General features: G+C 36.5%; 1 protein-coding gene across 1 annotated transcript; it reads right to left on the reverse strand.

Annotated features, from left to right (window-relative positions):
- Window positions 1-1,119: 1,119 nt before the first annotated feature.
- ctnnbip1 (catenin, beta interacting protein 1) lies at window positions 1,120-21,909 on the reverse strand. The gene is made up of 4 exons (XM_024293072.2): window positions 21,741-21,909; window positions 13,494-13,608; window positions 12,678-12,768; window positions 1,120-3,815 (listed from the first exon to the last, which is right to left on the reverse strand). The coding sequence occupies exons 2-4, from the start codon at window positions 13,587-13,589 to the stop codon at window positions 3,757-3,759; spliced, it is 246 nt and encodes an 81-aa protein (XP_024148840.1). The 5' UTR covers window positions 13,590-13,608; window positions 21,741-21,909; the 3' UTR covers window positions 1,120-3,756.
- Between the last annotated feature and the right edge of the window lie 530 nt (window positions 21,910-22,439).

Genomic DNA, 22,439 nt, shown 5'->3' on the forward strand with positions numbered 1-22,439 from the left:
CAGATGTCCATAAATTATTCATATTTTAAACTCAAACAATTCACCCTGGGGATTATTCATAAATAATAAATGTGATACACATGAAAGCTCAGCTGTTATTCACAGGTTCTAAAAAAAGATCATAAAATAAAAGTCTAAAAACTGATGTGGCTTCTAACCCCTAGTAAAGTATTTGATACACATTTTTGAGACCCTTATCTCATTAACACGATCAAAACTCTCCTTTAAAACCCATTGTATACTGTATTAGCTAAAACAATATTTCCACCTTGTAATGGATAGTCACTCCACTAGGGGCAGTAGAGAGGCTTTTGCTGTTTATTTCAAAATAGCTGCCTCCGTGAAATCTCAAAACACTTTTGGCGGGAAACGTTTTGCTAATTTTCTAAACTTTACGGTATGATGGAGTATTAGGGCCACCATAAAAATAATTGTATTTATCAGAAAAGTTGTAAAATTATAAGTAAAAAACTTTTAATCTCACGAGAATAAAGTCGTAAAATTATGAGAAAAGAGTCATAATTTTACGGGACTAAATCTGTAAAATTATGAAAAAAGTAATACACTTACGAGAATAAATATGCCAAGTAAAAAATAAAAAGGTTGAATTTTACAAGAATAAATCTGTAAAATTATGAGAGAAAAGACATACTTTTATGAAAATAAATCTGTAAAATCTTGAGAAAAAAAATTAATGTCTTAGAAAATAATACTGTAAAATTTTATTTAAAAAGGCTGGATTTTACGAGAATAAATCTGTAAAATTATTTTTAAAAAAGTTGTAAATTTAAGACAATAAATCTGTTAAATTAAGAAAAAAACTCACAATTTAATGAGGACAAATCTGTAAAATCATGAGAAAATAACTTGTATAATTTTAATAAAACATACAATTTCCTTATTTGTGAAACCAAGGCTAAAGTACCCATTTACAATGAGCTCTAAGTTTCACATACTCTAACACAAAATTATTATCTTTTTCATTTTTTTTATATTTTTTTAGCTAACAGACTTTTGCCTCGTGAATGTATGACTTTAACCATGTAAATGCTCAATTTATGAATTATATATAGTAAAATAATGACCCTTTGGCAAATAATTTCACCCGTTTTCTTCTTCTTTTTTTTGTAAAATTAAGGCCTTTTCTCATAATGTCTTTCCTGTAAAGGACCAGATTGTTCTTTCTCATCTGTGCTGAACAGATGTTCACCACCAACACAGGAGAAACGTTCACGAGTTCTTTTCTCCACCTAAAGACCAAACAGCTCCTAATTTCATCTGCCAACTCAGTTATCAGCTGACAGGAAGACTCGACTTTTCTAATTATAGAACTTGTTATAGCAGAGTTTTGAAGGAGTCAAAACTTGTGAAATGTTCCCAATTATGCAAACTTAAGGCAGAAGAATGACTTTCTTTTAGACTTCTGTTGGTGTATTGTTAGAAAACTTTTCAAATGTCTGTTTTTTAATGAATGGAATAAACTTTCCTGATTTTACTATATTAATCTGAAGTTTAAAATCATACAATCTAGTAATTTACTCATCAAAAAAGTGAAAAAAGAAGAAAGTTTGAGTTTTTCTAAGGTCTTTAATGGTTTAGTTGGTATAGGGTTTGGAAGCATTAAGTCAAAAAAAAAAAAAAAATGGCCAGCAGCCATACGAAACAAAACCCACCAATACATTTTGAATGAGGGGAAAATAAAACAAAAAATAAAAAATAAAAAGCCATGGCAAAAACAAAAATCTATATAAAACAGAATATTAAGAGAACATCAGGTCATCACAGTAAAAAGACAATCTTAGCCTCATTTTAACATCATGATGAAAATTAACACTATTTTTTCTTTCAAAGATGATGACACAAACATTCATTTATAATTTAATCAAAGGCTGCAGAGCAACATCCATAGGCAAAAATGTACAATAAGACACCTTTGAGCAAAAACAAAAATGATGCATAGACAAAAAAAAAGTTTTAAAACAGTGTAAACATAAAACAGTGACAGATTTGTTGGCTGTTTTACATTGTGATGATTGTTAAGGACATTCAAATAGAATTTATTGCCAACAAGATGCAATAAATAGATTTTTTTCTTTTACAGAAACATTTGACCATTAGGAGGGCGCATCAAACAAATGTTAAAAACTAGAGTGTGGAGATTTCACTGACCCACACTTAAATGAAGATAAGAAACCACAAGGAAGACGCACTTCTGTCACAACGTAAACAGGTTTAAACATGTCTCTAAGACAAAATTAAAAAAAAAAGTCGTTTACAAATGCTCATTGAATATCCAGTTGTTGTTTTTTTGTCACATAATTTTTTTGTAAACCACTGGAGGAATAAAAACATTTTACAAAATCCTTTTTCCAACTCTTAACTGAAGACAAAATCTCTGTAATTTCATGGAGAATGTCTTTTTTGAAAGTTTCCTGCTGATAATAGTGCAAGAGGTACAGTGTACAATGTTTGGTTCCATTTCTTTGATTAGTTCAGAAGGCCAAAATGTGTTTGAGCTTAGTGTAATTTAAGGGAATAAAAGTGTAGTTACTTCACTTTTTGCTGTCTGAGGAACAGGATGTCAGTTTAGTGAATAATAAATTACACCTCCAGCTCATCTGAACCTTTAGGTTAAAGTTATATCACAATAAAACAAAACATCATAATTACTTCTTTTCTAACGTTTTTGCAAATATTTGTACAGTTACCTCCAAACACATTTGTTATGATAAATGGTAGTGTCTCAAATATCTTGAGTATTCCCTCATATCAAAAGCAGTTTCACGCCTTCAAAATAAAAGCAGCAAAAGGAGGAGTGGGGCCTCACGTATAAAGACGCTGCAGACACGATTTATGCCAAGCCTGAGTCCTTACGGAGCGCTAAAATTACCTGAAGTTAATCTATTTTTTCCGTCTAATGAAAAAAATAATTGATAAGAAATAATTGTGTGGATTTGATCACTTCAACTAAAACTGAACAGACTACAATCTAAAATGAGAGATTTTTATTTAAACGTAACTATTGATCGTTAATGGACGACATACCAGCAGATTATTGAGAAGGTATTAACACTTTAAACATTAGCCTCCATTAGGAGATGCACACAGAAAATACCTACACGGTAGAGTGGAAAAAACTACATTTACATTTTTTTTAAATATAGAAACTTAAAGTCCTTCTGTTTAGGTTTGTGGTCAGCATGCACTTTTAAAATGAACATGCAGATGAGCGGGTCAATTCAAGCTGATCTATACACGTGTCATGCTGCTTATAGTGAGGCCCCTGCTGGATGAAACGCAACGTTTCACAACTAAATTCAAAAATTAAAAAAATAACACCCAGTTAGGGTGAAAGCAGAAATAATACAGAACTTCCGACGCAATCATCTCACTCATTATTCAGCTGCATACTTGGTTCCTCCAGCAGCCAGGATAACATGCAGCACAGCTCAAACAAAAACGGTACAAAACAAAACAAAACCAGCCCCTGACCCAACAGAAAGAAGTATATTCAGGACTATCCACAAAAGAGTTTTCACGGACTGTTGGCGAGCTTTCGGCCCGCTGTGACCCACGCGAGTGCTTCTCAGGTGTGAGGATGGGATGGGGTGGAGGAGAGACTGTCTCCTCCTCTGGCCCTCTCTGATGCTCCTCTGCTCCTGAGCTCCTCCATGACGGGGTTTGTTTTTGTGGATTGGAGTGTGTTTACAGATCATGTGGAGGGTGGGATGTGTGTGTATGAGGGGGGGGCCAGGGTCACTGTCTCCGATCTTCTGTTTCTGATCGTGAGAAAGCCATCACCACATCCTCCGCACCTGAAAAAAGAAATCAATTAAAGCCTAAATGCATCAACATTTTAGTAAATAATCTGGTGGATTTTAAAGGGTAACTCAGCAGGACAGTTGGAGGCCGACTCTCTCACAGCCTTCAAGTTTATTTGAAGAATGTGGCAAAGACCAACAGACAGTGCTTTTAAAGCTCCATTTTTAGAGGTCAAAAGTAACATTTATTTATTTACCACAAATGTATTTATTTTCCCACAAACCAAAGTATAAAACTTATTATTTCCTTTGATATATTACATAGAACTACTATAATACTTTTTTCTGCCTTCTCAATAATAAATAAAAACAAATTCTTAATTTAAACACAAAGAAACTACAAAAAAATTAAAAACGAATAATTATCGGTGCTAGTATTTTTTGAAATGTCCTATTTTTAACTTAAAAAACTTTGAATAACTTTAACTTAAAAAATATATATTTTATTGATTTAGCCTATTTGATTTGTTGTTGAAGATCATTTCATAAACTGATACCTTAAATGAAACAGATTAAAATTGAAGAAACTAACTGAAGTTTCTTGAAAATTGCAGAATAGGTAAATAACAAAGTACAAATATTTAGTGCAACTTTTATGGCAGGGGAGTCAAACTCAATCGCCTAGGGGCTAAAATCCAAAACACACCTTGGGTCACGAGCCAAACAGAATAAACATTTCTTAAACTCACTAAAAAAAATTTTTTTTTTTAATTAAAAAATAAAAAAAAAACTTTTTAGCATTATTATGAATAAAAACAGGCAGGAATTATTATTACAGAATAAATCAACTTAAATCTTACATTTCTTTTTTCAACATTTTACTCTCCATAATAATATAGTTTGTCAAAATTATACAAGTTAAAAATAACATCAGGCCATTAATATCAATCAAATAAAATGATCTGGAGGGCCAGATATTATTACCCGGAGGGCCGGATCTGGCCCCTGGGCCTGGGCTTTGACACACGTGTTTTATGATCTTAGAAATCTACCGAAACAATCCCATGAAAGTAAATAAAGTTTAGTCTGAACATTAAAGACACCCAGAGATTACGTAACATCTTTTGTATCTTTGGATACTGGAGCTGTTCGGCACCTGAATGGCTGGAGTCCAAAACATAGACATGGAATCTCCAACGTAAAAGAACATTTTCTACAAGCTTTTCTCTACTGTAAATCTGGTCAACAATAGCGCCACAAAAAACAATTACACAGGTAAATAGATGGGTCTCTTTATCTGCAGAGGAGAATCAAAGGCTGGAACTGTAGGACACTAAATGTCCTGTCGTCAACGTTCTGCTCCTGCACGTTAACAAGATCTGAGACTTCTGCGCCATTCAGCCAGCTGATAGACATCTACCTCAGAAAGTACAGCGTACACAGAGAAAGTAGAATCCCATTATCCTTTCTGCTTTACTCAGAAGAAAGTCTGTGAGCAACAGTGGATCATTTCAGTCCTGTCGATTTGATTAGTGACTCCTGTAAGATGATCTTTGACTGTTCTATTTGAAAAGAATCCTTCATGAGAGATTTATGCACATGAACTTGCATCTTTAAAAACTGTTCTGACAGCACAAAACCCTCCACAGAGCAGATCTAATGTTATATCCTAAAAGGCAAACAAAATTGTAATATCTGGTTTGATAACAAATGTTCCTGATATTCCAAAGTGCCTTCAGTACAGCCGTGATAGCTAGTCCATCTTTCACCACGACACCCTTCTGTTTCATCACCGATGCTCTTCACACCACACTTATCCTCCTCTCTTCCAGCACTTTTGCTCATCATTCAACTGATTCTCAGAACAGGGATTTATATAAGGAGGAAATCACTCACAACCTGGTCTCAGGACTGCACTTATGCAAAATGTTCTTTTGTTAATATTGCCTCCAGTCACTTTAGTACCATTGTGATTGTGTGGATATTACAATCCCATTTCAAAAAGAAGGGGGGGAGAAAAAAAAATGTAAAAGTATTTTTTGCTTTGAAATTAATTTGAATTAAACCAAGTTAATTTTTCATTTTCCTACAGACGGTTGCTCAGGAACGGCTCACCTGAGAGCAGGACTTTCACTCTAATTATTTTTTTGTCATTTCTGGCTCAGGGGGCCAATTTATTCCATTCAGTCTGTGGTAATTGTAGTCACGGGTTTATTTTCACGCCCACACACAAAAACAGATACAGTGAGCGGTTCTCACAAGCTGCATTCTCAAAACAGTGTTTAGGTGCAGAAGTCTCAGTTAACATCAACCTTTGTTGATGCATAAACACCTGGCAAGAACAATCTCAGGTGTTGTTAACGCAAAGTTTCACACATTTGTTTCCCTCTCACGCTGTAAAGACTTTCACCACGGCAACCTTGAAGTGCCGCTGAGAAAGTAGGGCAGAAACACTAATTTGTACATGTGGAGCAAAGTGTGTATTCTCTTTTTAAAAGAGAAAAAAAGGCAAAAATGAAATAATTTTTACACATATTTATCTTTATTTGGGGTAATTTGAATTTCAATATGAGCTTTTTTCCTTTGAAGACTCCAATCATCTTTTGATACATTGTAAAAGAGTTTCCAGTGGTTTCTTTAATTGTCATTATGCTGTTTTTAAGGCAAAAACAAAAAAAAACGTGTTGTTTTCTAGGGACATAGTTTCTGCAGAATGACTGTAATTTATTAGAAATTCACCTCCGAGTTGTGGGTGGGACTGTTGGTGTCAGTGAGCCTGCACCCAGTTCCCATCATCCCTTTGTTTACACTCTCTCCAGCTAGCTTATAGCCTCTCAAAGCTCCAACCTAACATTATTTGTGCAACAAAAATACCCAGTAATCATGGAAATATGCAGCTGTACAGTTTTGAGCCAGATGCCAGCTCAGAAAAAATGAGAGAAAAATAAAAAATCTTGACATCGTAGATACTTTTATTACTGACTCAAGGTCCATTTGCCACAAAGACAGAACAGATAAAATACTTAAAAGCAATAAAATAAATGTAAATATATATATATAACAAAAAATAATCTGGATGTAACCAGTTTTATTAAGTCTGTTTAGTTTAGTAATTAGCTTGTGTTTATATTTCATGACCGACCTTCTGTTTCAATAAAATTACAGATAAGAAGCCCAATGAGGCCATTCTTTTGTGATATTGGGCTATATAAATAAAACTGAATTGAATTGAATGTATCAGATGGAGCTCAGCAGGTAGTTTGTGGCCCACCGATTGTTGTTTGTGCGAAAAAACTACATTTTTTTTCAAACTGGATTTTTTCATCTGCTCCTGATTCACAAAAATCTGAATTAATCCTAATTTTGTTCATATATTTCCTCCAACATGAGAAAAATGGAGCAAGAACAAGTTAAAAACACAATTTCCATTGGAGTTAGTCTTTAAGGCCTTTTGGAACAACATAAAGAAAGGTCAAGAACACATCATCAGACAAAAAAATAGGTCAAACTAAAAAAAAAACTAACAGACACTTTAAAAGTCAACTATTTAAAAAAAAAATCCAACATAGATCACAATGAACTCAAGATAATTCAAGGAACAAAAGTGAGAGGATAGGAAACCTGCCTAACAGCGCAGCAGAAAAGAACAACTTTTTTTAATCAAATTTTTCCGAGTCCATCCATCTTAAATGATCAGATTAAAGGAAGAACACACAGAAACTTGAGCCAAACACCCAGCAGTTATTTCTCACCAAACTGCCTCAGGCTTTGTTATATCTGACTGCTTCGCCTAAGTACAACACTTGCAAACAACAGATACGCCAGAGCTGAAAACGCTGTTGCCTAGCGACAGGGAAAAAAACAGGCTGCATCGGTGCTGCAACTGCATGTTAGCAAGCATCTGTTTCGCAGTGATCACTGAGAGTCTCAGCTGTCTGATAGAGGTGAACACAATGTCTCGGAGAGGTGCACAAAGAAAAACAAAAATGCCATTAGTGCAAATTAGCTTCACGTATAAGAAAGAGAAAACAGGTAATACAAAAATCACAGAAACATACATCGTTTTAAAACAAACTTAGGGTTCTAAACTAAGCTCCATGAAGAAATAAAGCCTTTTTGTATTTGCAGGAGAATATAAAAAAAAAAACACGGTTTGCCTAAAATCAACAAAGGAAGACAAAAGCTCAACTGAAATCTCTCAGGAGAAGAAGAAACAAAGCTGTGAACAAAGCTAAAAGAGTCTGTTTGGGAGAAAAGGCAGCAGTGTTGCCAGTATTAATAAGCAAAGATGGATCTGCAGCACTTAGAGCATGCAGGGTCAAAATATGTGCCGGGTCAACTGAGGGGATGAAGGATGCTGAGAACAGCAGGGGAGGGTTGAGGCCAGACACACAGCAGGGGGCTGTGCAGACCGAGGAGCGAGAAGACAGATTCATGTGACATCACAGCCCGCCAGTTTTTCTTTTAAGGATTCAACTTTGATTTTTAAATCTAATTCCCTAATCTGAACTGTAATCTGTCTGTACGTTTAGAATTTTTCATGTCTTATCATGTCTTCAAAGTTTTCTTTTGATGAAGTGAAAATACATGCATGTATGTTATACATCTCATTAAGATGAAAGCAACTCATCAGTGCCTAAATGTAAATGTATGTTCCAGCAAAAATTGAATAATAATAATAAGGCTTATTAAACACTTTAAGAGCAAATTTCAGTAAATGAATGTACATTTGTGCTTCTATGATCCTGCTAATGAAGATGGTATCAGCTCCTGTAGTTTTATAACAACTGATTTAGATCAGATTTAATGAGGAGAAAAACACAATCTGCTTCTTATCTAGTAGAAATGGTTCAGCTGTTTCTCTTATTTTGAATGCAGAGATAAACAGGAAAACACGATGAGACGCTAACATTCTTATGAGGAACTTTGTGATGATGCTTTCTCCTGCTGAAAGAAGGTCACAGCACTATTGTAAAACAAAGATGCTGCTGCCGTCTCATGTATGCGGTAATAACTAAAACACTAGAGGCTAGAAGAAGTACAGATTATAAAAACTTTTGCATGTATTAAGAACTACCTCAATTGAAACAGCTTCATTTTATTTTCATTTCATAGCTAAAGTTAAGTTATGACCATTTTCTGTCTTTGTTGAGAACCTCTAACATTATCTGAGACTGCAGGTTACATAGACTTGAAGAAAAAATACTCAAGAAAATAAAACTATTTATATATAATATATTAAAAATTCAATAGGTAAAATAATATTGGGTACACCAGTATTAGATATTAATATCTCATGAATTGCAGAAAATGTTGAAATTTTAAATTAAATTGGAGCCAGTTACATTTCTCCTTGGTCTACACAAATTGAGAACATAACTTAAGAAAACTTAATCTTTTGTGCCAGAAAAACTGGATCTCTGAGAAGCTGGATGGATCTAAACAGTAATGGACCATATATCCCTAGAAGTTTAGTACACTCCACAAATGACATATTTGTTTTAAATACGAGAGGCTTTTTTTGGACTATCTAAGTGTTGATGAGTCTGTTATTCTTTAAGGAGGTTTTCTATAAAATATATAAACCATTTTTGATGTAATAATTACTTAGTACTATTCAGTAATTATTATATAAACTTATGGAGACGTTATATGTTTTTAGTTTTACCTACAGCTGTTCTTTTGCTCTGCTTGTTATATTATACAGTAGTTTTTTTTTAATGTATTTGTTTTGTATAAAAATGAAAAAAATATATAACAAAAATTAAAAAAAGCTTTTTGGTGTTGTACAACGTGATTCAAATGTCAACTGTTAAACTAATTCATACAATAAGACCTTTTCTACCATCTTTTCTCCACTAAAATTCAGTGACATTGTCACTTTTGTGGGAAAAAAAAAAAAAAAAAACACCAGAAATCTAAGCCTCAACTTTTCTGGTCATTAATTCCTCTCTAGTCCAATTAAAACAGCAAAACAAAATTCTCTATTTGCATTTATGGTAATCAGCCAATTAGTAACACTTGAAATGCAAATGTAGTGACCCAAAGAATTATGATAAACATGATAAACCCTGTAGCATCCTATAGATGGAGAATCTCCTAAACAAGGAGGCATTATTTCGACTTCACTGAAACTGAAGGCATGTGTTTTTTACCTAACGGTGCATTTTTGTGATGATGAAAAATTCTGTGTCATAGTCTGGAAAAAGTACATCTAGTTTCTGCAATGATTGTAGAATTAACTATTCACAATTTTATTAAAAGACCCACTACGATGAGCGTTTTTGGTGATTTTAACATGTTCTTGTGGCATTTTTCTGACAATCAAGGACATATATTAAGAATATTAAAATCATAATTGTTTTTCCGACTATTTCGAAATACAAATCGTTGTCAATCAGGAGCAGATAAAAATACAGTTTGAAAAAGATCTTATTTGTGATATAGAGCGGGGCATAAGCTCCCTGCTCCACACCAAAGCATCAACTCAGAGGTGAATTTCTAATGAAGTACAGCTCCTCTGCAGAAACTGTGGTGGGTGTGGCTTGTGATGTGATGACAGGTGCAGGTGTTGCACATACACTCTGCATTACACTGCTGCGTTATGGGACAATATGCTGGCTCATAAAGTGCTGCTTTATACAAAAAAACACAAATCAGGTCTAAAATAAAAAATAATTTTTGAAACAAATGACATCTTAACACAAAAAAGCTCTTTGATAAATGCAATTTTAGCACTTAATCCCTAAAATGTTCTTTTTGTAATGAAGGTCTTGAGAGGAAAAAAAAACATTTCCATTAGCAAACCTCTCTGGAAATGACACTAAGAGTTCCAAGTCTGCAGATACAAAGAACTGTCCTTCATGCAACCTTGATTATAAAAACAAAATAATTAGCTCTCTGTCTTAAGATGCACACCAAAAATTATTCACTGGCATAATAACACCTTGTAATGCATCTGCTTTAACAACCTTAGCTAATTTTTGGAGCACCTTCTACCAGTTGTTCTCTTCAATTATTAACCAGGTCCGTTTGAGCTGAAGATAAAGACGTTAAAAAAAGAAACTCGTGTACAGCTGTTCAAACAGATAAAATTATAATTACTAATAATAAAAACGTCCCCTTGGATGCTTTAGTTTTATGTACGTGATGATAGGTCTTCAGGGACAAATATCTGTTTTATGACAGCATTTTGAGGAGATCTACAGGAGTTTCCTTTCATCCCAAACCCTTCATAAATCCTCTTCCAACACACAAAAAGGGATAATAACAGAACCAGCTCCTGCTGATTGTTTCCTTGCAGAGATGACGCATACAAGGACACCCAACCCTTCATTGTAGGAAAGATGCCACTGGCATTCTTCCCTGAATTAAATCTCCCCTGAGGGGTGAATGTCATGAGGAGCAGATCCAGACCGGAGTCACAGTAGGTGTGTCACAGCGGGACTTTACAAACCAAACAGTTTTTTTGGATTTGTGCTGGAAGCCTAGTTACTTCAACAAACCTGGAATTTACTGCAGTTATTACGAAAAAGCTGCAGTGCTCTTATACTGGATGTATCGTCTTGAACGCAGCACCATCTCGTGGTTTCAGAAGGATTAAACAAGGCTGCAGATACAGCTCAACAGCACCTTCTAGTGTTCACGAAACAGAAAAACCATCCTAAATGAGTCAACAATCTCACAGCATGTATAAGGAGGAGGGAGGTTAAAAATAACATGAAAAAGTTGACAGATAATTCAAATATTGAATAAGTATTTCAAAATAAAAATATTGTTTGATATTTCAAAAATATGAATTATTCCATTAACAACTTTTATATTAATGTTTTACCATCACAGACAGACTGAAATGCTTCAAACCTCAAATTTTAGCTATTTTGATGAACAAAAAAACTAAAATTTTGTGCATCAGAAATGTTTTAGATTTGTTTTTTTTAGCAGAAATGTGAGGTTTTTTAAAACAACTGCCATTTTCTATGCATTCATCATCTGCAGCATCAGTGGGTTGTGGCATGGTGACCACCACCCTGTGGGACACCAGAAGTGTCATTACTGTGAAAGCTGCCTTCAGCTCATCTTCATCGTTGGGTCATCTTCGTCATAACTACACTCCAGAGCTTTTCTCATACGGTGGATGGGTTTAGGTCAATCGAGTGTGTTGGCCAAGCTATCATAGTAACACCATGGTTTTTGAGCCAAGTTTTAGTACTTTTTGGTTGGAAAGACTTGTGTACTTTACAACCTTTATTTTTTTTTTTTAAATGGGGTCTTTTATGACTTTTAAGTCTTAATATTTAAAATTATGACTTATTTTGTGAAATGATTATCTATAAAAATACAAATTTCACCCTTTTTGAATATTTGAATATTTCACAAGATTCTAAAAACTTAGGACATTGAACTGGGAGCATTTATAACCCTTAAACCATAAAAGTCAATAGTATTTATTTGAAATAATAATATCTGAAAAAAGTTTCCCTTTTTGAATTGACTGATACATTTTTACAATATTGAGAAGTATATAAAAACAAAAAAAAAACATCAAAACACTTTGTGCACAGGCTAAGAATGAGAGGCAGTGATGACATTTTTGCCCCACTGCTTGTTTTCAGTAAGGCATGCCGTTTGCTGTGGGAGGAGGCTAAAATGTGAACTGCTGAGTCGGGTGCAGACAGGAACAAGCCTGACCTGCTGAGCGCAGGCTGAGGGCGTAATGCGTGTTCAGGGATTTTCCCATGCTTTTGTAAGGACGCAGCTTCACCTCTGTGGTATTTGGGGCGACAGATTGTGAGCTCATACAGTTAAAGTTGTACTTGCTCGCCCTAATGTCACGCAGAAAACGCTCATTCCTTTTTTAACTGACCAGATGATTAGAAACGGGTGCTTTCGTGGGAGGGTTTGCATCACACTTACCCTGATCTATGTTGTGCTGGGGTAGCTGGCTCATCTGACTGTGAACCACACCTGAATAACTCCGGAGAAAAGCCTCTTCACTTGGTGTAAGCTGCAAACAAAAAAAGGAAACAATTTGAAGCTTTCAAAACACAAACAAAGAACTGTTTTGATCCAGGAGGCAAAGAACAAGCCACCTGAGTATTATGTGTTTATTTCTTAGTCACAACTATCACGCTTATGGGCTGTCTGCAGGCAAAAAATGGGTAAATCTGTATGGGGTAGGTGGCCCACATGAAATTTTAAGATCGTAGAGTACTCTGTGAGTCTGTAGAATAAAAAAATGTTGTCAAACATCGAACGCATGTCAATCATACGTTCAGTTGTCATGACGCCCCTTGAGGTGGCCGCACAAGCATAAAGGGAACTGCACCTCCTGCCAACAGCCCTCTACGGGTCTAGACAACCCCAAAAACCTGCAGCACCATACGGGTAAACCCTTGTGTCAAGGTCTTAGGTACACACATCTTTGATTGTGTCAATTTTGACATCTTTTGTCATCCTGCTTCAGCTTTTATCATCGTGCCTCCGCTTTTGTTGTTGTGTTGTAGCTTTTGTTGTCGTACTTCAACTTTTGTCATCATGCTTCAGCTTTTATTGCTGTGTTGTGGCTTTTTCATTCATGTGAGCCTTGTTGGCCACGATAATTTTGTCATCGCAAGATTAATCAGTAACATTGCAAGTAGCAAGTTTTCCTCATCTCGTGCAGCCCTAAGTGATTTCCCGCTCTAGACAACAGTAAGTGTTAATAAGTGTTAGTGGAGTTTTTGAGCTTACATTTGATCCCATCTTTTTAAGCATGAGCAGGACCCGCACTTTCTGTTGGATGTACATGTCTTCAGGAGACTTCCCCGGCGCCTCCTCGCGGTTCATACCCCCTGCTCCCGTGGCTCTGAAAACAAACACATTTCAACTCTGAGTCTCAGCAACTACAATTTAAAGACACATTCACATTGCAAATTCAACCACAAATCTGAATTTGAGTCACTCGTATTACATTTACCTACAGAGACAGTATTAGTGACTAAACTGCCTCAAATGGCACAATGATGTGGTAAAGAATCACATGTTTGAGCTCCTTGGACTAAACCCTGGCAGGAGACTTGGTTCTACATACTCACTGTGGAGGTTTGCCGCATTATAAATATTCCATGGCAGTTTTAACACAGATCTCACCTCTAACTACTTTCATCTCCGATTCTCCGTCTAACTAATGACCTCCTTTTTTTGCTGTCGGTCTGCAGACGTGGAGAAGAGGCAAAGCGGGAGAAGAGAAACACGGAGAAGCAAGAAGCCATAAAAAGAGCTGCCACAGCTAATGTGAGTGACGGAAAAGGAATATGTTCTGTTGTGAGAGCGCAGATGCCAACAACTCACCAAGATCAAGGACGACTTTTGTCATATTAGATCGTCCTTGCAAAGCACCAGCAAGAAGCGGCAGCGAGCTCAGCTGCAGATACACCTCAAATCTGCTACCTGACCATGTACAAGAAACAATTCAATAATCTAGGAGCCCCAAATTTAAGATAAAGGTGAAATTAGTATGCACAGCAGCTTTGTCCTCTGCTTACAATATTTGATTAGAGGCCTTTGTGAGACTATGAAAGTTCTGCCAATTTATTTGGCCCTTTTATCCTTCCATAGGAGCTCTGATGCATGTTGGCAGACCGTTTGATGTGGGGTTATATTTAATTAGGGGGCTGACTCGATGTACCCTCTTTCCAGAACCCGGAGGGGGGGGCAGAATGAGGTCCTGCCGGCCGCGCGCAGGCGTTTGGTTGCCACAGTGACGTGAATTCAGGAACATCACAGCAGTTCCAGCCCATAATTCTGATCAAACTCTACAATTACAGCAGCCTTCGGTAAAATGTTTATTTAACACAACTCATTGCTGCCTTTGTCGTGTTTTTTTCAGAAGCAAAGAGAACAATGATTGATGAATGAAGCAGTTTCTCCAGTTTGACCTAAGCATCACGCAGGGTTTAATTGCGGATCTGCAGATGACTCGGAGCCAGACAGACATGAAAAGAGTTCAGGCTCGCTGGTGTCAGCTCAGCTGCTCAGCAAACCTTCAGGGGATTGCTGGTGTGTGTGAATACATTGGGGTGGGGGGTAGTGACATGAAGGATGCTATAGGAGGGTGAAGGGAGCATCCTGCTTCCAAACCCCTCACTCTAGTCAGTCGGGAGAGGAAAGACTGGGTCAAAAGGAAAAAAAACAGTTGTTTCAGAGCGGACCCAGGCAGCATGAAGGCTTAAACTGTGAGCATCAGCGCCTTTCCTCGCTAATTTGAAGAGCCACCGCATTAAAGCCATTTCACATCGTGTTTGATTGTTCAGCCTTGACAAACATCCATTTTTAGCACAAAGTCCGCCTGCCGATTTATTTTATGGCATCTACTGTTTAATTATGAATCTGTTTTTTGTGATTTCTCACAAATCCTACTTCATCCTGAATCATAGAGAAAACTATTTAAAGATGACTTCTTTTTGCAGGAGAGCAGATTTATATTGGGAATATTAGTTACACACAAGTGACTATAAATAAACTGATTTCTGAAAATTGTTAAAAAATGTTTACTTGTTCAGATCTTTCTCAAATGTCAACACATCACATAATGCTAAAAATGTAGAATTCAGGTTTAAAGTCTCACTAAGATCATCTTTTGGTCTATTTTAAGAGTTCCCAATGGTCTTTTAACTATGATTATGCCGTTTATAGCCCAAATAAGAATAATAATAAAAAAAACTATGTTGTTTTCTAGGACAGTTTCTGCATAGCAGCAGGAGTTCATGAGAAATTTGCTTCTGAGTTGGCATGGAGCAACCCCGTCCCCCTTCCCGTCATCCATAACTGAGAGCTTTATTACACGCTCTCCTGAAAGTTAACAGCCCCTCACAACCCCAGCCTAACTTTACAGGTGGAACAAAAATGGTGAGCAATACTGTACCTATCCAGACGTACAGTTTTGAGCCAGCTCAGACTAGGAAAATGGAGACGTACATGGATCTAGTCGTCTAGTCGCAGCAGAGACCTTATGGCCCGTCCAGCATATTTTCTACGTCACCAATACAATGTTATTCGAACTGAATTTTTTTGTCAGCTTCTGATTCACAACAGTTTTAATAAATAAATACTCAAAAATGTAATATATATGCCTTCATTATGAGAAAAATTCACAATAACATGGTAAAAACACCAAAACAATTTGTATCAGAGCGGGTTTTTGAAACATCTATTTGTTTCTCTAAAAGGTTTTGTATAATTAGATTGATGCTTTTTTTTCCTAAGATCAGATATATGGCTGATGCAAAAAGGACATTTCATTGGCCTATTTTCATGTTACTAAACAGTTTCATCAACTCAAACAGCCTCAGGTAAATTCTAAAAAAAAAAATCTCCTGAATGATCATCTTTTGATGTGAAGAAACCGAGCTGTGGTAAGCTCCCTCTGGACTCCAACTACAGCTCCGCTCTCTCTGATGTCCTTATTATAATGCTTCTGAGCCACACGTGGATAACCGCGGGCCGAGGCGGTTCTGATAACACACGTGTGGAGTATTTGTCAATGTGGGCTGCAGACCAACATGTAAAAATAAATGATCAATAAATTATAAATATAATAAATTATATGTCTTTATGCTTTATATAGAATAGCAATACTTTATTCATCCCAGGCTGGGAAATTAGGCTTTATATGTATTTGTAGAAATCAAGTCTCTTTAGGTAAGGCTGAAGAATTAACGAGTCAATTCTATTTACAATTAAAATTACGTTTGTTTTTCAAGTTTCTGTTCTAATTCAAATTTTCTTTGGTTATAAAAAATATTTTTTCATTTAAATTTGACAAAGTCTTACAATTAAGAACTAATATAAAGAATATTTTTGCTTGAAAAATATCCATTAATTTTAATAACTAGTTTTACATTGAATTACTTATTTAAAAAATCATCGGTCTCTTAGCCAACATTGTTTATTTGAAAAACTGTTACAATGAAAATAAAGCAGCTTTACAAATGAGCTGTTACTACTATAAGATTTGACTGTATTAAAAGGTAAATACTGACCAAAGCTGTTTTGTCACAAATCAAGTTTGGAGCGTTTGCAGGTGGTGTCTACTTTTCATTTGCTTTAACAGTGTTACTATTTATCATTTCCATAAGAATCTGTGTGTTTATGGATGTCAGACAGTACATGGGAGTTTTAGATATGGTTCAGCCTTGTGGTCTGTCATTTTCACACATCTAAAATCTTTTTTAAAAAGCCTAAACATGATCCTGTCACATCCTGTGAGGTTATCGCTTCCAGAGGTAGACCGGCTCAAAACAACTCCCTCGAGGGATGCTTAAGCTCCCTCAGAAGTGTACAGATATAAATCCAGACCCAATCAAAGGTTTTCTTTAGTGCTTAATCCCCCTTCACCCCCCAATCCATTTCTGGCTACTTCCAGTATTGGGCAAAAAAAAAAGCGTCAACTCTTCAATGCAGTCCCCCAAAAATAACCAAAGAAAATTATTAAAATTCAGTTTAAAACCAACTTTCTGCATTCCTCGCTATGGAAATCCTATTACCTGTCTTGTAAATAATCAATCAGATTGTCCCATATGAGGATAAAAACAACTAAAAGATGCACCATCAGACCTGGAAGCTGGAAAATGTGCTAACTAAAGGTTAAAAACCACAAACCTCAATCACTTTAACAGTGATTATATTCAAAAATCATTAAAAGGGATTACCCTTCTTTATATAATTATATTTGTAATATATTGGCGCATAACTGCAAAAGCTGCTACTTGAATAAGACAGTAAGTAGCTACAATAATGATGTTTAAACAAATGTGTAATCATGAGGGTTTTATTGGGTTCATTTTATTTAAAGACCAATGAAATTTTGTTTTTTTAACATGTTCTTGCGGCATTTTTCTCAAGATGATTCAACTCAAAATTGTAAACTAGCTATAGATTTATTTAACTAGATTTACTCCAACGTCAACAGTCCCGTCCACAACTCTAATGAATTACTGCAGAAACCATGTTCTAGAAAATTACACTGATTAATGATTTTTTGGATAAAAATCGCATAATCACAAATAAAAGACCAGTGGGAACAGTGGGACTTTAAAGTCCTCCTATGACAATTTTTTTAATTAAAAAAAGAGAGTTCCCAGTAGTGTTTTAATTGTGATTATGAAGTTTTTAAGAAAAAATTGCAGAACCTAAATGTCTTAAAAAGCCTTTTTCATGTTGATCTGAAGCCTGTTTCCAAAATCTCCTCTGAGGGGGTGTGGCTTTTTTGGAGCTGAGCTGAGTGAAAAATTAACAAAGAATTTGATAAGAAAATGAAGTGATAAAAATAATTTATACTTTTCTGTGTATTTAAATTTTTGTCAACAGTAATGTGTAAACCTAAAACTTATCTGTGATAAATGGTATATTACTTATATTTTCTTGAAGATTCATTAAACCCAATCGATCTTTTCAGAATCTTTCGACTTATTTTACTGCATTGGAATTTACTATCAGGGGGAGCTGAAAGGGTCCCAAGCAAAAGTTCCCGGGAAGCCCTTGTAAAGCATTATGATCACCCTGCAATGAACTGGAGTTTGCAGGACTGTCAGTTGAGGATTTTGCATGTTATCATATATGTCAAGAGTTTGGCTATGCTCCAAAGTGCAATAAAGTTCTGCTGCCAGGCTTCCATTATGCAATCCCAGAGGCCCAACCGTGTTGAAAGGGTCAAGAAGGGCAGAGGATGTCAGACAGCACCAGGAAGCAGCTCCTTCACTTTGACGTGCAGTTCACCTACTGCCCAGTGTCCGATTTGCAAACAATTCCCTGCATTTACTAAACCAAATCTGAGCAAGACTTTTGGAAGTTAACAGCTTTGGGAGAGGAGGGGAAAAATAATCTGAAATCGTTCACAGGGAGCCTCAACATCTCAAGTAAACGTGTGAGAAACATTAGTGGCTGCGAGCAGAGCTGCCAACAACGATCCGCTCTGGTTCTGTGCAGCAGCTGTGGCCCTGCAGGTGCAAATGACTGTAACCCAAGTCCTCAAACTCATTCGATTACTAATAACTAAAATAAAGAAATGTGGTCAATACTTTAGCAGCTACAAATACCTTTTGTGGTTGTATTAGCAACTAATTCTGACTATCTGAAAAAAAATTACCTAAATCCACTTCAATCATCTTTTTATTTATTTTAAAAGCAATCCGACTGTATGCCGTTTTCAGACCAATTCAAAAAACCTGTGCAATTTTCTAGGACATAGTTTCTGTAGAGCAGCAGTAGTGCATTAAAAATTCACCTCCAAGCAAAACAAGGAGTTTGTGCATCAAAAATAACATCTTTTTCAGACTGTGTTTTTCTCTGCACCTGATTCACAACTATTTAAAAAAAGATATGCTCATAAATTGATTTTTTAGCTTGATTTTCTTTAAACATGTCCTCCACCTTCAGAAAAATGTCGCAAGAACATATTAAAGACATTTTAAAAAATCCAAAAGAGGGACACAATTTCAATAAATCATCCGCATTCATTATTTTTCATAAAGCCACTGGCCCTAAAACGGCGTGAGCACGTCGAACAGACATGAGCTGTGGGTTCAATATGCAGAGTGTCTGCACGTCACCATCTCTTCACATGTACAGTGTTCACCACAATGCCTGCACTATTTAGGGACAATGGGGATGAAGTGGGTTGTGAAAACAAGGTTGATAAGTGGGTCATGTCTTGTTGTCACCTCGTGACGCATGAATTCAAACAGTCTGGATGAACTATCACAGCTAACAGCCACAATTCTATAGATGAGCTCAATTAGTTCTTCTATAAGGATGGAGCGGGCCCTAACAGGACGCACCACAGAAATTCACAAATTCACATTTAAAAACCCGAGGCAACTGCTATTTTTAAATTAGCTCTTAGTTTTATAAAAAAAAAATGAAAAGGCTGCTGTTCACATGTCCTTCTTCTGCATGATTACAAATCCCAAGTTTTTATTGGTGATCTGGACTATAATCACAGAGCATCTATGCTCGCTCCTTGAGGATCTTCAAAGGAGCTGAAACAGAAGCTGCTGCCTTAAGCTGCTCCCTTGGGGGTTCGGCGGTGCGATTTTCAAAAGAGCCAGCACCAAAGTGTGGCATACATTTCTGATTAGCGGAAGGCTCCATAAGATGTGCTGACACAATGCACAATAGACGAAGTGTGAGTCGATCTAGAAGCTGAGGAATGACGAGAACCAGACACACATTTCAAAATGTTTTTCATTATAAACAACCAAAGATTCAAATTATTTGTTGCTTACATGGATTTAGACTATTCTAGTTTTAAAGTCCCACTCCAATTGATCTATTGTAAAAGCATTTGAAGCTATCTTTTAATTATGATTATGCTGCTTTCAGCCAAATTTAAAAAAAAAGGCCATTTCTAAGACAAAGTTTCTTTAGAGCGGCAGTAGTTCATTAGAAATATGCCTCTGAGTTGCGGCGGGACCGTTGGCACAATGTAAGCGTTCCCACACTCCCCATCATCCCTTTGTTTACACTCTCTCTCTGCTAGCTTACTGCTCTTCACAACCCAAAGCTAACATAACTGCTGCAACAAAAATGGCAAGTAATAATGGAGCTATTCAGTCGTACAGTGTCAAATCAGTCAGACAAGGTAAACAAAAATGTAGTTATCTGCAAATGGATGCATCAGAATGGAGCGGAGCTTGGAGCTAGTGGTCTGCCGATTGTAGCTTCTCTGTCACTTAAAAAGCTCCTTTTTCACAACAATTTGAATTAAGAAATACTCAGAACTGCAAAATTCAAATTCAAATATGTCTTCCATCATGAGAAAAATGCCACAAAAACACAATTTTCATTGGAGTGGGTCTTAGCTGTATAGGTTAACAGCGGCAAGGTTGTGCCAAAAGTCAATGTGAGAAGAACCAGCCTCCCTCCTGATGTATTCACACCAGCAGTCGACGACAACCGATCCCTGCTCAGACGTCGTTCAGCACCTGTCCTGCAGAGCGCAAGCAGCCAAGCAGTCCTAATCTCCCAAAAATCCATACAGCTTGGAGAATGTGCCCACTAAGATGGGCTTCACATTCTGTGGTACACGATCAAGTTTGCCGGTTCCCAAGGGGTATCTGGAAGAGCCTGCCAGTGGCCAAGCCCTGACACCTGCTGGCTGCAGCACTCATCAGTGTCCTGCTGCCAATAGCATGCCAGCTTTGCCACTTAAGGGTTGTCAGCTGACATGTGGAGAGAGGAGATACTGTAAAAGGCAACATGGCACACACACAAATGGAAAATTAAATGAAATACTGAATGCACTATTATTGTTATTTATTTATTTATTTTTTACAATGGAGCATCTTTCTTTTAGCGTTAATTAAAAACTGGGTTAGTGATATTCAGATGTTTTATAACAGTATACTTAAATGTATCATGTTTGTTAGGGAAATGAATGAGACTCCATTGATGCTAGCAACAAATAAAAGTACATCCTACAATGCTACCCGGTGGAGTACACTTAAACTGTTCAAGACACAAGATTTTATGTATAAAAAGTTAATTTGGGAACCTAAATGTGTATTAAACATGTTAATAATTACGTTACAGGTCATACACCCTGATACTGGATGGTGTTTCGGGGCGCAGACCGAACTGTGTGTGCTAGCAACTGACGAGCTTTCACAGCGTTCTCCCGAACGGCTCCTCCGTGATAAAAATGTATGGAATGGAAAATTAGCTTCACGACCCGCCTTTATTTTAGTGAAGACACACATTAAACTCAGCGTCTGCTAAACCCGAGCCGCTATAGGGAACACGAGCCATGCTAACAAGTCGAGCTAGCTTGCTAGCATGCCCCAGACAAAAGCCTGAATGAAGTTCCTATGGGTGCAAACACCATCCAGGTGCCGCTGCTGTAGCCACAACTCTTAGCGTCACCGTTCAGACACACCTAATTTTTCTATAAACCTCTTGACGACGCGCAAGTCGTCAAGCAAACGTAACATGTTTGCTTACCCCTCCTGGTCCAGCTTTACTTTTCTTCTGTGCACTGTTTGAATGGGGTGTTGTTGTAAAGAGTCCTGTTCCGGGGTCACATCCCTCCAGTCAGTCAGCAGGGCTGAAGGCGGACTGCCTCAACGCGCTCCCAACTGTCAATACCCCTGCCAGCCGCTGGGGGCGCCGCCGACCTACTCGATCAGTCCACACGTCTGCGCAGCCGCAGAGCTTCGATAGCAGTAAAAGCAGACATGCCCCAAATGTAAGGTAAAAATAAACTCATAGTATAATTTATCTTCTTTTAAAAATAATTTTTAAATATGCACTGTTAAAGAATATTTTTAATGTAGTCTTTTTTTCAACACCAAGTAACCAAGTAAATAAAAACAAAATAAGAATAAAAATTAATCTCTTTGAGTAGTTTGTAAACTGTACATCAAAAAGATTATCTTTGGTTAGCACAAACTAAACTCGAGAAAAAGACATCTGATTAATGATATTGCTGCCTGTAAAACTGCACAAAAAGCTAGAATATTCCTTATAAATTAACAAATTCATTACAATAAAACCACAAGATAAAATTAAGCACTAAACTAAAAATTTCTAAGTATTACAAAGTTAAAGATGTATCATTTTGTTACCTCTTTCTAACTATTTCAGTAAATGAAACATAACTGTCAAAAATATGTCAGCCTAAAGTAAGTGTATAAGCATTTT

This window comes from Oryzias melastigma, linkage group LG7 (genome assembly GCF_002922805.2).
Source record: "Oryzias melastigma strain HK-1 linkage group LG7, ASM292280v2, whole genome shotgun sequence".
NCBI classification, from domain to species: domain Eukaryota; kingdom Metazoa; phylum Chordata; class Actinopteri; order Beloniformes; family Adrianichthyidae; genus Oryzias; species Oryzias melastigma.

Bases quoted from the DNA above. Each gene is read 5' to 3' on its own strand.
- ctnnbip1 (XM_024293072.2), bottom strand. From the start codon at position 13,589: ATGAACCGCGAGGAGGCGCCGGGGAAGTCTCCTGAAGACATGTACATC. The intron at 12,769-13,493 runs GTAAGCTCAAAA...TTTTGTTTGCAG, and splicing joins TTAAAAAGATGGGATCAAAT to CTTACACCAAGTGAAGAGGC. The intron at 3,816-12,677 runs GTAAGTGTGATG...TTCTTTTTTCAG, and splicing joins CCAGCACAACATAGATCAGG to GTGCGGAGGATGTGGTGATG.